Source organism: Pestalotiopsis fici, assembly GCF_000516985.1.
Source record: "Pestalotiopsis fici W106-1 unplaced genomic scaffold PFICI_Scf_4, whole genome shotgun sequence".
In the NCBI taxonomy this organism is placed as follows: Eukaryota; Fungi; Ascomycota; class Sordariomycetes; order Amphisphaeriales; family Sporocadaceae; genus Pestalotiopsis; species Pestalotiopsis fici.
The window spans coordinates 3,604,663-3,618,365 of record NW_006917094.1 but is presented as its reverse complement, the minus strand read 5'-3'; the positions used below and the strand labels follow the sequence as shown (position 1 = coordinate 3,618,365).

Genomic DNA, 13,703 nt, shown 5'->3' with positions numbered 1-13,703 from the left:
TTAGACATACAGATACCCACGACGAAGATGCTTTGCATTAGCCTTTACGACGGAGATCCTTGGAAAGACGATCGGGAAGATCTCAATTGCGATATCAGCTTTGTCTTGATTTATTTGCTAGATAATGTTTATGCTAATTTCGATCATGTCACACAACACAAGCTATCTAGCGCATGACGGAATGAACAGTGACAATGTGTATTTGATGACGGACAGGTCATTTGTTTACCACGAGAGTCGAGTCCTTTGTGGAGAGCCTCAAGAAGATATTCTGCAAATTGTATGCTCCATTCGAGGCTGTCATGACTTGTTAGAACCACAGCTGAGTCAATGCGACAACACCAATAAACTCGTGTTAAAGGTATGCAGACCGCCACTCTGACATCCAGACTATACTCTTTCGGCACGGGCCCCAATATTCATGGCCTCTCATCATACTTACTAAGTACCCATCTCTTATGGCAGCCTTGACTCCTTCATGCCTGCGCTGAACGCGAACAGGAGCATTTCAAGAATTTACTCTGTGCCAGCCTCGAGACCTCATCGATAAGAGGCCAACGATTTACTAGTTATCGATCTATCGGTCCTTTTACTGTTGATGTTATGGAGAAATATGGATACACATCCTCGCTGACGGTGAGTCTATTCGAGTCTTTCGGTTGGACCCTGCGCAACTGGAGAGCCACACACTAGAAATATCGGGTTCTGGAAGATGGTGAAGTACTTTGTAGGATGAATAATATTAAGTATATCCGCAATTTGCGGCCGTGGTGGGATTCTTTCGACATTAAGGAGTTCTCACGTAACACCGAGGAATGCGACCATGTCTAGGCTATACATTGACTGCGTGGCCCAGAAACGGGCATGGTCGAAAAGGATATCGGCGATTGCTCCCTTGAACTCGATTGCTTCAAGAATTTGCTGGATCTTGTCAAGTTGATGATCTCGAGCATGTTTCAAGATCGCGAATAGCTGAGTGAGATAATCCCAATCACCTTCAATCTTTACATGATTGGCCTCCACTCCGTACTTTTCCAGCCAACATCCGAATCCATGGCCACTCATCGCAAATGCTTCTTTGTCTTTTGCGTACTGATTGCGACGTCTTTCCGTAATTGCCTCAAGTTGCCGCAAGGCTGGCTCGCCTGTTGTAACGGTACTACTGATAAGGTCATGAAGGCAAACTTGGCCCTCGGAAATTATCCGTGGCTCAGGTGGCTTATATGTCATGTCGTGTTCAATCTTTGACCAGCCGTGCATCACAAGTGTCCTGATTTGTGTTTTCACGATGAGATCTGTCCAAGTAGTTTTCATCTTAGTACAGTGAATATCCTCGTCCAACAGTCACACATAGAAGTGGGTTGCTTTGTATCCCAAGAAGCTTCGCTCATTATGACTTAAATATGGCAAATTCGCTCGGCGTCCCGGCGGAAATGGCGTGAGAAACAAATCCCTCCAAAATCATGCAACTGGTCCAGCATCTCATGGGCATATTTAATTTGCTCTGTTATTATGAGTTTTAGGTGAAAATGTGCACAATGTGTATCCCAAGCCAGCTTTGGTGATTCGACCGCGGCCCTCAATTTTCAGCGCATATCTCGTTCATGCTTCTCGCGGCGGATACTGCCTCCAGCATATTTCCATGTCTTTCTTCTCCTTCATCTTCCAAACTCTAATGCGATGCATGTCACGACGCGAAGCCATGGACCAACAACTGCAATGTAGAAATGAGGATTTCTTGACTCTGAATAGCTGATATATCTCAATACAAGTCCTCCAGGGGACTGACAAGGACAAATGTGTTCGTAAATATATGCACGGCTCCCGGTAACCATGCCTAGGGCAATTGAGTGGAACTCGTCTTCAAGACTGGGCATATTTGCCCAACAGAAATTGCTTCAACGAAAATCGTAAAATAGGACAACAAGCTTTTGACATATTATGGTTCCACTGGACCATCTGCACCTCATGTAATGCCGTGGTAGACATTCATTGCGCATTCTGATTCAACTCTTCCTGCCTTGATACACTTTTACTTTCCCTCGCGTGGATAAGGGCTGGCCCGCTGGCCCTGGCGTTCATGTTGCTATAAAATGAGAGCAATCGTCAACGATATGATCTGTATCGATACGGATACAATAAACATACAGCACTGCGCCTGGCCTCCTTGATTGATGAACGAACATAGCTGTAGAGATAGATCAGCGCCAGAGCCATGAGCACATGTTTGCACAATCCCCTTACGTGAATAACAGACATGCCATGGTAAACGCGGCCATGGGAGCCATGACGGTCTTGCGAAGAAAATTAGCATCACAGTCAGCTTGATGCTGTGGTCAATGAACAGGAGGGGAGATATTGCATTCTTCTTTACCTTGGGAGTAAGACTGCCCCGTTGAGCCATGATGAAAGTGCAAACACGGCGCTGGACTGAGAGCAGGGACAACAAAAGGCTGATTATTGATTGGTCATAGAACAAGTCATTCTAGAAATATTATCACGAGTGAGGGTGTATTTTCCATGTCAATGTTGAATGAAGCAATGCATTTAGCTTTTGAATTGATCAACTCACGTCGTTGTGTCTCTCTGCTCGACATCAGACCACTAATGGATACCCCCAGGGACCTATTTTTACGTTAGTCTGCCGAGCTCAAAGCCGCTAATCTCAGTTTAGATGCCTGGGCTGCAGGAACCCTTGCGAAGAAGCAGCCACTAAGTAACGACACCTGTCACATCTAGGGTAGCTCAAGAATGTCTTTTACCTTGACGATTTCCATATTTCGTACCCTCGTTCTTTGTACACTTTTCGTCGGCGTGCTTAGCCTCTAGACTCTAGATCCAGTTCTTTCTGCTCCTCAGATCTGGCCCAGATTTCTACGCATATCATGATCTGAGGGCCACCAACTGCTTGTTCACGACTGCTTGCGACAATGTCAAATAACCTCCTCTCCCTCCTGGGGTGGTCGTTCCTCCCAAACGTATGATGCGCCCCCCCATCGTCCAAGACGTTGTAGAAGCCTGTATATAGCTTCGCAAATGGCGAGACCTAGCTGACCGAATATGTCCCTACACAGCTCGCCACCTCGTGGATCCAGTCGATATACTACTCGGTGACGATACGGGCAGGCGACCCCAAGCCCGCGCCCAACAGCCCGCGCTTCAACGAGCACCGGCGCCGCATCCACATCCTTGTCGTCTCGGCCTACCTGCTCTACACTTTATACGAGACGGACCACGAGCTGACGCGCGCGTCCAACTTTTACGCCGACCTGGGCGTGCCCTTTGGCGCCTCGGAGCGCGACATCAAGTCGCGGTTCCGCCGCCTCGCGGCCCTGCACCACCCGGACAAGGCGGGCGCCTCGTCGACGGCCGACGGCGGCGACGGCGGCGAGGTGTTTATGCACCTCAAGACGGCCAGCGATACACTGACTGACCCGGCCCGCCGCTTCGCCTATGAGCGCTTTGGCCCCGATGTGATTGGCTGGCGCCACTGCGTCACGATCCGCGACTACGTCTTGCGCGGCTGCCAGGTCCTGCTGCCCTACTACGCCGTGGCCGCCGCCGTCATGTACGGCCTCGGCCTGTTTGGCTACCTCGAATGGGGCCGCTACTGGCGCTGGTACACCCTCGTTGCCCTCTGCGTCTTTGAGCTGCACACCGTTATGCGCCCCGGGTTCCCGCCCCTGGTGGAGAGAGTCGTCAACCCGCTGCTGACCGCCTGGACCGATCACGCCCCTTACTTGCCTTTTCAGGTCATCACTCTCGCCCGCAAGTGTAGTATAACGCTCTACATAGCCTTCAGCCAGATTGGACCGCTACTGCAGCCCCCGGGTCAGCAAGGTGTCAAACCGGGAGATGCGTCGGACAAGGTGCTGCGGCAAAGCTTGGACAGACTGGAGCAGGCCTCAAGAATGATTGATACAGATGCCGGACGCTTAATGGACCTGGAAATGGCTCCATATGTTGGCGACCCGGAGCTGGTCAACAGTATGAGGAGCAAGCTGAAGGAGTGGCTCATACAGAATACCATCAAATCCGATCCCATGGTTAGGGATGCTTTGGGCAGGGGTCTGCAGAAGAGAAGAGTAGATGCCCCGGCCGGAGCCAGAGGGACGCGGTAAAGTATCGCGGTGCTAGGGTGCCATTTTTATGCCCTGAATAGTCATTTTCACTTGAAACATTTATACACAAGATGTTTTCGTGTCTTGAAAAGCAACTGAATGTGTATTCATGGGAATACATGCATCTAGTACGTGCAAGACTGATACCAGTTATCTCGCGGAGCCTATATGTTCTTCATGCGTTTTATATACACCTGGCTATGGTAAGGTTCCTATAATCTCTGCCTCCCTCTAGTCTCGATGGGTATCAAGCACATTCCTCCAAAGGCAGCCAAGATCAAGATTGCACTTAGATAAATCGGCAGCTTCGTCCCATCGCCAGGGATAGTCGCGGCAAGAACAGGCGCCACGAGCCCGGTCATGCGGTTGAGGAAGCTGGCAACACCCGTCCCGGCTCCTCTGACTGGGGCTGGGAATATCTCGGGCGTAAAAGCGTACAATACACCATACATGATATTTTGCGTAAATGCTTCAACACAAGTGAAGAAGAGCTGGCTGTTTGGTGTAGTGCCAAAGGTGACAAAGAAGAAGAGAAAAATGGCAGACACCAGTGTGGCAATTGCGAGGGTTCCCTTGCGTCCCAGATACGGCGATTTGTGATCCACTGTGTATGCCGCCAGAAGCGAGCCAGGCACGCCGACCATGGATATAATGGCATAGTTTCGATATGTCGTCGCGCTATCAGCACCCGCAACGGTACTGTCAGTATCAGACGGCGGAGAAGCACCACCGTGGGAAAGATACTGAGGTAGAAATGCGTTGAATAGAGGATAGCCCAATCCAATAGTTGCCCAGCAAAACCATATTAAAATAGTGGCCATGCCGAGTTTGCGATTATTGAAGAGAGGTCGCAGGTGATCGCCGGAGAAAGCTGATAGGTTTTGCCTAATGATGTTGCGAGTCGAGAGTCGGGTGACTGGCTCGGCGGTAGCTTCTGTTTCTGCTACGGCGTCAAGTATCTCTTCCGTCAACCAGGTTTTGGCTCCATTACGGTAGGCAATGGCATGAACTACCGCCACGGCCTCTGCCTGACGCCCCTTCGATAGGAGATATTTTGGAGATTCCAAAAGATGGAAGATGAAGAAACGTATGAGAAACATGACAAAAGTGACGACTCCTATGGCAAAGACGAAAGATCGCCAGCCCTCATCCACAGGTCTCGTCGTAATAAAATACCAGGCCGCCAGTGATGAGGCCAATTGGCCAACGGGCCACCAGACAGAAAGCAGTGTCAGCAAGGCACTTGAGGCATCCGGCAGGAATTCCAAGAAGAGAGCGCCATCGACAGGCAGATTTCCTCCTACGCCGGTGCCCATACAGGCAAAGAGGACACAGGTCCAACCCCAGCTTGATCCATAAGCCGCCCAGGTGCCGAAGATGCTAGTAATGAGTAATGTGAGATTGAAAGCCACCCTGCGGCCCAATATATCGGCTCCAAGACCCCAGAAGAAACTTCCTATACATAAGCCAACAAATAGCGCGCTGGTTGTATACCTTACGCGTTTCTCGGAAATATCAAACTCTTGTGACAGAGATGGCAATGTCAATGATATGCCCTACTCGAGTGTTAGCCCCAGCCCTCTTGAAAAAGTTTCAACATGCTTGCATCCTCAAGATGAAAATATCAACGAGAATGACTTACTTGCATCCAAAGGCTAAGAAATCCATGTCAGCAATCGATTTTTGAACACGATTCGTCTCTCATTAACTCACTTGTCGGCAAACCATCCAAATCCACACAACACAAACAATTGCCAATTATACTTTCCCATTCCGATATCTTGTATAGCCTTGTTAATGAGCTTTGATTTTACTACCTAGGTGTTAGCATTTCGATCTGTATTATGGTATTTCCCTTTGACTAGGAGCCACTTTAGGATTTCAGAACTTACATTCATATTCGGTAGCCTTTTGGCCTCTCTCGTCCTTGCGCACTGCTCTCCTCAAGCCCTCAATACTATACTCGGCCGCGCTCATCTGCAACATGCCGGCACCCTCCTCATTGTCCTCGTGCTCGCCATCCTTGGCAGCGCCCTCCTCGTCAACCAGTCTGTCGCTCTCCTGCTCCTCGTCGTCTTCGCGGACCTCCTCAAACTCGCACTTGCCAGTCCTCGCAGAGTGTGAGTGCAGGTGGGCCTCCTCCAGCGACACGAGCACGCCGGCATAGTCGTGAACAGACTCGGTGCGCCCGCCTAGGAGACGAGAAGCAAACAAATTGGATAGCCCCATCATGAAGCAAACCCCTCTAGAAGCAACAACGCGAACTTCTCTCTCCCCCCCTTCTCTCAAGATCGTTTCTCGGGAGTGCGCGGCGCATACGACGCAACTTCTTGAATGAGGCAACCGTGAGATTGCTTTTTCTTTTACGAAGAAAACCGGCACTAAATGTCCCAAGAGAAAGAAAGAAGCAAAGAATGGTGCAGAACCGGCTATAAAAGCTCTCCAGGTGCAGAAAGAACCGTGCAAGACAATTGTCTGACGAGACAGGCCACGCGAATGATGTAGAGTGAGACAGACACACACAGACACCCTCTCTCGCTTTATTGGGAAACCCCAGTGTTGGACCGAAGGGGGTCTTTGTTCTCTATGGAGAGAACCGGGGGGTTGCCCCAAAGATGAGTTTAGCGGTTTGCGGGGGAATTGGCAACGCCAGACAGGGCGTGCTTGTTGTTCCAGAAGCTCTGGGCGGCTCCAGCTGTACCTAATGACGCCACGAGTTGGGACAAATGGTGAGTGTTAAGCTGTACAACTTTTGTGGCTGTAATTTATTGTAGTCAGTGTTGTCCTCAGTAGGCCCGTACGAGAGATTAAGACAAAGAGTTTGTGTACATGTACAAGATGGAAGGAAAAGGAGATGCTGATACGTAGGAAGAAAAAAACGTGTCAGAGCTAAAGAACAGCATGATCCATGGATGTGACGGGCCGGCCAGAGAGTCCGACTAGACTACTATTGCCGGCTCAGCCGCGCTGAAACTGACCAGGTCAGCACTCCGCTCCAGGCCGTTCAGGCGATCTCGTTGTGTGGGGATTCCACTGTAAACCCCCACGGCCCGATTATGCAAGGCCCCCCGTGTCGTTCATCACTTGATGATCCGAGACTTCTCAATTGGGGCCACATGCTTCTTTGGCTTACTATCTGGTCCTAGCCCAAGGAATCAAGACAAGAGGGATAATGAACATGCGATGGCGGCCCTGATCATGGAGGAAGAGCATGCCATGTTCCCCCTCGCAAGGAGAACCTTTTTCAATGTCAATCCATGGCTCATACCAGCTTGGATAGACTAAGGAGTGACGCCCGATTTGCACTTCAAATATCATATACACCAAACATAGTCAGATCAAATGCCATTTATAAGTCTGTTTGCATGTAAATATTTACACTGCGTGACTGGGCCCCTATGCAACCAAACGCCATAGAACTCAAAAAACGATTCAACGCCTTTCTGAACCTGCTGCAAGATTGCCTTGATTCCAAGAGAGTTGTCTCTCTTTTTTCCTGAAGAAAACAGCCTGACGCCACCATGTACAAGTCGAATGCGCTTCATCTCCCCAGTAGACAACAAAAACAAAATGTCATTTACAGGCCGAGCCAGGTCATTTCACAATCCATTCTGCGACGAATACCCATTCCGGTACTTACAAAGCTCCGGCCCCCAACGCAATGCCATCTCGAGAGAAATCACTGAACAGGTAGAAATACCATCGAGTTCGAGAGGTCTGGATGAGTATGTGTCGCCTTCCAGTGAGGGGGTCGTGCCGCTCGTTGCAGCCGTTCCTGGTGATGTTGGTGTCAAGCACGGCGAATAGCCAGGATATCTCTCATGGGCCCTCCGTGTGGCCCCAACCGAACTCCAACTCCAATTGTCCCATCTCGGGCGCTTCCAGAATTTGTAGCGATCCAATCGAGTTTTTCTCAGTCGCTTCCGTCGATTCTAATGACTGAGGGTCAATACCGAGAGCAGGCTGGACTAGAGCAGTACTGCTTCATCGTCGCCGTCCTTGGCAGACTCATCCTCCTCATCCCAATCAAGGTCATTCTCCATCGCTGCTGCCTGTCGTTGAACTTCAGCAAGACCGCTGAGCTCGGTCACATACTCCTTATTCTCGAGTGCATGCTTCAAGAATGCCCAGCCATCGTTCCTGTATGCGTCCAAAATGGGCTTGCTGCACGCACTGCAACAGGGATAGGATTCGCCCTTGATGACCATATTGTTGAAGTCTGCCAGAAAACCGCGCACTTGATGGGGAACTAGACCCAGAGCATGGTTGGGCGGGTCTCGTTGGTATGACTTTCCAGCACCATCTGCTGCGATTGGAGCCGGAGCGTAAGCACCCTTGGGATGCTGCAATATGCTCGTCATCAATTCAACGAGTAAGGCGGATGCAATAGCGGCTACACCTGGTCTCGTGACTGTACATTGTTGATCAAGAGTCAAATCCTTCTGAGAATCGCCCGGAGCCACTACGTCGTTGCAGAAGTAACATCCAAGAGTCTTCTCTCCCTCCTCGCGGGGCTCTGGGCCATGTCTCATGACCACGTACGTGTCGAATCCTAGTGCCGCATTCATGACAATCTTTCCAGCAGCCTTGCCCATGACTGTAGGCAGCCATCGTGATTCTCGGCTGTCCATTAGGAGGAATATGGCGTCGTGTGCTTCGATCAATGCCTTGAGCTTCTCAAAGTCACCTTGGGTCTTATCGGTGACTGGGTGGCCAAGCATGGGGACTGACAGCACGTGACCTTCGCTTTCGACTCCGGGATAGATCTCCTTGATTGCTTCAGCTGCTCGGGTAGCCTTGGGTGCTCCTCCATTCAAACAGTCCTTGTAAGCAAATAGAGGTTGGCGGACAGGATTCGAGAAGGAAACTGCGCCGTAATCCACAAAAGTGATCTTTCGAACGCCCCAGCCCATCAAATTTCTAGAAACATAGCTTCCAAGAGTACCTGCTCCCAAGAGAAGGCACTTGGTATCCTTGATGATATCCAAATTGAGCTCAGGAGATATGCGCCACTTCATCAGCTTAAGATTCAGATCCACAGACTGGTCGGCGATTCTCGTCGGATCCATGGATTCTGCCAGACTGACTGATCGCGGGGCAACTTTACCGGCAGGATTACGCTCCCAGCCAGTAGGTTTCGGCATGTCGGCAGTGTCCATCGAGTCTACAGCGTCCATGGCCAGAGGGAGGACAAGGCTGCGGGCTTCGTGTCTCCGGGACTGGATATCTCGATAGCAGAGTATCTGAACTTTCGATAGATGGAAGCGCTGTCGCACAAGAACCAAAAGATTGCGCAAAGGCCAGGCTGGGTGCTCCTCGTAATTCGAGGCATCGACAAAAGACACATATCGATCCTCCTCCGGGATACTGTTGAAGAAACCTGTCTCGAAGTCTCGAAGTGAACCAACTTCCCACTTAAAGCCGATGTTCTCTTCGTCGGGGTTATCGAGCGAGGATCTCAGGGCTTCTGCATCTTTTCCTCGGACCTTTTTGGCCAGGAAGAAGCCGTATTCCCGGTTATCGACACTATAACGCCAAGTGCCGACGCGGTCAACCAAGGCAGTACTCTCGTCTGCGGTAAAACGACCAATGTCGCCTGTTCTCTTCCACTGGGGGTCTGAAGGAAGTGTTGGGAAGCAGAACCAGTATGTCATTCTGTATTTCTTAAGGTCGGCGTACGAAAGAATCACGTATGAAGCCAATAGTGACGGTACTGAGTAGATGGTACCATCTTTGATGGCATCCCATATCTGTGGTACATAAATTGTTTAGTACCCATCCATCGTCATCCAGAATAGGGAGACAAACCTGTCTTGCAGCATTGTGAATGACCTCGGCCTTATCCACACTCTTAAACGCATCCAATGTGTTGAGGTTTCGGATGATGCCTTCTGCTCGGACGGTACCAGCTGGGACACTGGTAGAAATCCCAAGTCAGTATTTTGGCAAGCAAACGAGAGCGACAAGCAAAGTGCTTGCATCTCAAGCTCCCCAACAATCAGAGTGACTCACTGATGACTAGTCAGAGCACTACCAAGAACCTGCATCTTGACTGAATCGTCGGCTGCGACGCCAGGTCTTGGCTCGTACAGTCCCAGGACTGGTCGCGCCGAGTCGCTTAGCTTATCATGCTCGAGTTTCGATGAAAATAGTGCCGAGTAGAAGGGAAGCTCAATCTCAGACGAGAAAGTCGCAAACTTGAGAGCGACGCCGTCCTTTGCGGACCCCGACCCCGAAGCTGCGGCCATGATTTGCTTGTGCCGTCGGCGGTCGTCGGCGGCTTATCGGAACGAGTATCTGTTGAGGTGGTGCAAGTCGGAAATCCGGTCGGGTTGAACTCGAGGGACGGAGTCGCAGGTCTTTGTAAAGGCGGTAGAAGCGTTTGCGACGAGCGCTTGGAATTCAAGAGTGCGCGGGATGTTTTCAGTGGTTGTTCGAGGTGGTCGGGAACGTTCAGATCAGCACAGCAAGCAGGCAGGTACCTAATCGCGGGGCACAATCGGGAGAGCTTCAACAGCGTGAAGTGCGGGGCAGTCGCGATGGCGCACCACAGTTGCAATTCGAGAGCAATGATTGATACTTTTTCGTATCAACAATGATGATGTTAATTACTACTATTGTGAAGGTGGCTTTTTCTTAAAAGATGCCCAGTCCATGCAATGGCGTTCAGGGCACAATATAAGATTTTGAGACACTGTCGCCGGATGTCACCCAGGCAGTCAGGCATTTGTCCTCGTGAACTCCAAATCGAGTCATCCGTGAGCTGACAGATCAGCTGCAGCTCTCCTCTACAAGGCAGTTCATATGATGCAACCTCAAAGCCCAACCAGCGGCCCCATTTATCCCGCCCGCCTAAAAATTGCCTATTTCAGTAGCCAGGCCCTTGGACTCATGGCTGGGCTGAGATTTGTTGTACCTGCTGCTCCCGCTGCCGTCAACAGCGCCATCCGATCATTGGTAGAAGCATGTAATAAATCCGGCTGGCATATTACAAAGAGCAGTGGCTATCTCTTGGTAGTCGTGAGTTTTCAGTGATGTCAGCGGTGTTTGCTCACGCAGATTTGACCTGTCCTGAGGAGTATTGTCAATTTGTAAGATCTTTCACATTCATTAACCCATGCAAGGCGCGTTGGGCAGCACCGAGTAAAGCTTGGTAATAGCGAACAGGGTTCAAGAATTGCTACTAATGCCAATGTGCAAAATATTGTTCGATGTTCGTTGCCCATCTTGAATCTACGGGCAAGAATAAAGTCACTTCAAGGTAATAGAGCTTCCTGCCTTGTTGCGCATTTTTTTTTGTCCCGCTACCTAGCACTGGAGTCTATCGCAGAATTCGAGAATCGTCTTGGAAGTGATGCCTGTAGGTGCTAGCAGGTAATTGTACATAGTATAAGCCCGTTATCCGACGTGACTCACTGTTCCAATGTGCAAATATTCAAATAATGCAACGACATCTTGGGCGCGGCTGCTCCGGAAATGAAAAATTCATTGTTATTACTGAATAAGAAATCATATCACTGTTGTACGAAAATACCTGTGTAGGAAAGTTTACAGTTCAAGAGCAAGAGGACTAAAACTTTGCTCTTGTCATATTTACTTCCTGGTAATCCAAATCCGCAGAAAAAGAATGTCTCTTATTGTTCTTTTTCGCTGTCTGTCTTTCTATATCAAATACCGCTGCTATAACATCAAATGTATTCGTTGGGTCGCCTATTTATGCACGTCTCTACTGCATATCTCCATCAATCGTGCGCATAGCTAATATAAGTCTAGAACCCTGCCTAGGGCGAGCTCTTAGAGCGCCGAGGTTCAGGTCCTGATCTGTTGCCATAGACGGGTCTCCATACCTACACACCTGGAGACCGTCTAGTCAAGGGTTCGCTAGTGGTTCGTCCCGACCCCCAAACGCGTCCGAGGGTCCCTGTCGCGTCTTTTAACAGAATTGAATTGAAATTTCCCATTCAGGGTCCCGTTGCAACGTTCCACCAGACAGGCTCATATATCGAGACGTATCAATCAGGACAGTAGACATAGCTTGGGATTCCTGCTACTATAAGCAACACCACACAATTGAAGACTTTATTGCCGTACGATTGCTAAAATGCTGATCGGAATAGTTGGTTGTAAGAGATATTCCTCCCCTCATATACATACATGGTGACCTCGAATACTAAAACAACCAAACAGCTAAATGTGCCGGCAAGGCCACTGTGGCTCAATATCTGGTAGAGCACCACGGCTTCAAGAGGGTGCACTTGAGTACGGAAAATTCCCAACAGAATGCTGTCACCAATGGAGCAACAGCATCATCACCTGTCACCTCATCCTCACCAGCAAAGCAGCCATCATTATCTCATGCCCGGATCTCACAGCCGGCACACGCCTTTGACAATGTGACAACCCTCTTGGACTTTGTCACAAAGTCTTGGCGGTCTCGCTGGGTCATCACCTCCATTCCGTCCGAGGCGGTCCTGGAAGCCCTCTCGAGACGGCCCTTCTTCATCCTCTTCTCGGTCGACGCGCCGTTGACGGTGCGCTGGGAGCGCCATCAGTCCCGCTCGGCGCAGCCCACCACGCTGGAGGAGTTTGTGAACGAGTCGGACGAGAACTTGTATTCACCTGTGAATGGGGCCATGACCATGATGTCCCGAGCAGCCGTGCGGTAAGTGTTGCCCGGGGGGAATTTCGAAAAGGATTTGCCCAGCCCAGAAGAGATATCTACAGGAGAGAGAAAACTAATGCGCAACTATAGCCTCCTCAACACATCATCAGACTTGGCACACCTATACGCGACGCTCGGAAAGCTAGACCTGACGAACCCGGACCGGCTCCGGCCGTCATGGGACGCCTACTTCATGTCGCTGGCGTCGCTGGCGGCGCAGCGATCCAACTGCATGAAGCGGCGCGTGGGCTGCGTGGTCGTCGGGCCGTCGCGGCGCGTCGTGAGCACGGGGTACAATGGCACCCCGCGCGGCGTGCGCAACTGCAGCGAGGGCGGCTGTCCGCGCTGCAACGCCGGCGAGTCCTCGGGCGCCGCCCTCTCCACCTGCCTGTGCCTGCACGCCGAGGAGAACGCCTTGCTCGAGGCCGGCCGCGAGCGCATCCGCGAGGGCAGCATCCTGTACTGCGATACCTGCCCCTGCCTCACTTGCAGCATCAAAATTGTCCAGATTGGTATCAGCGAGGTAGTCTACAGCCAAGGGTATCACATGGATCAGGATACCGCCGAGATTTTCCGCAGTGCCGGAGTACGGCTTCGGCAGTATATTCCAGTGAGTCTCACCAGCGCTTCTGCTCTACCAGAAGGACAAAAGAACCTTCAAAGCGGAAATGAGCTAACTTGGAATTCTCCCGCAGCCAGCAAATGGATTGATACATACTGAGAAGATGTCGTTTTTGGATTCTTGATCAAAGCTAGTCATGTTCATTGCCAACAATATGCTACAGACTTTGTAGTCGGTGTTCCGCGTCCAGTTTTGTAGCATGCTCATATGAAGCAAGCACAACGGGGAAAATCTTCCTGGATATAGTTAAAACGGTCCCCAGCTTGGAGGAGACAGATATCTGGGGTCGAGTTCCACT

General features: G+C 50.5%; 5 protein-coding genes across 5 annotated transcripts; 2 read left to right on the top strand and 3 right to left on the bottom strand.

Annotated features, from left to right (window-relative positions):
* Positions 1-798: 798 nt before the first annotated feature.
* Positions 799-1,314, bottom strand: PFICI_07094 (uncharacterized protein; the record flags this gene model as incomplete). The annotated part of the gene is made up of 1 exon (XM_007835675.1): positions 799-1,314. The coding sequence occupies one exon, from the start codon at positions 1,312-1,314 to the stop codon at positions 799-801; it is 516 nt and encodes a 171-aa protein (XP_007833866.1).
* A 1,616-nt stretch (positions 1,315-2,930) lies between these two features.
* Positions 2,931-4,121, top strand: PFICI_07093 (uncharacterized protein; the record flags this gene model as incomplete). Its single annotated transcript, XM_007835674.1, has 2 exons — positions 2,931-2,978; positions 3,075-4,121. The coding sequence occupies 2 exons, from the start codon at positions 2,931-2,933 to the stop codon at positions 4,119-4,121; spliced, it is 1,095 nt and encodes a 364-aa protein (XP_007833865.1).
* A 212-nt stretch (positions 4,122-4,333) lies between these two features.
* Positions 4,334-6,350, bottom strand: PFICI_07092 (uncharacterized protein; the record flags this gene model as incomplete). The annotated part of the gene is made up of 4 exons (XM_007835673.1): positions 4,334-5,677; positions 5,764-5,776; positions 5,835-5,934; positions 6,014-6,350. The coding sequence occupies 4 exons, from the start codon at positions 6,348-6,350 to the stop codon at positions 4,334-4,336; spliced, it is 1,794 nt and encodes a 597-aa protein (XP_007833864.1).
* Positions 6,351-8,089: 1,739 nt separating this feature from the next.
* Positions 8,090-10,369, bottom strand: PFICI_07091 (Ubiquitin-like modifier-activating enzyme atg-7; the record flags this gene model as incomplete). Its single annotated transcript, XM_007835672.1, has 3 exons — positions 8,090-9,871; positions 9,930-10,038; positions 10,134-10,369. The coding sequence occupies 3 exons, from the start codon at positions 10,367-10,369 to the stop codon at positions 8,090-8,092; spliced, it is 2,127 nt and encodes a 708-aa protein (XP_007833863.1).
* Positions 10,370-12,222: 1,853 nt separating this feature from the next.
* On the top strand, positions 12,223-13,504 carry PFICI_07090 (uncharacterized protein; the record flags this gene model as incomplete). The annotated part of the gene is made up of 3 exons (XM_007835671.1): positions 12,223-12,244; positions 12,309-12,783; positions 12,874-13,504. 3 exons carry the CDS (start codon positions 12,223-12,225, stop codon positions 13,502-13,504), a joined length of 1,128 nt encoding a protein of 375 aa, XP_007833862.1.
* Between the last annotated feature and the right edge of the window lie 199 nt (positions 13,505-13,703).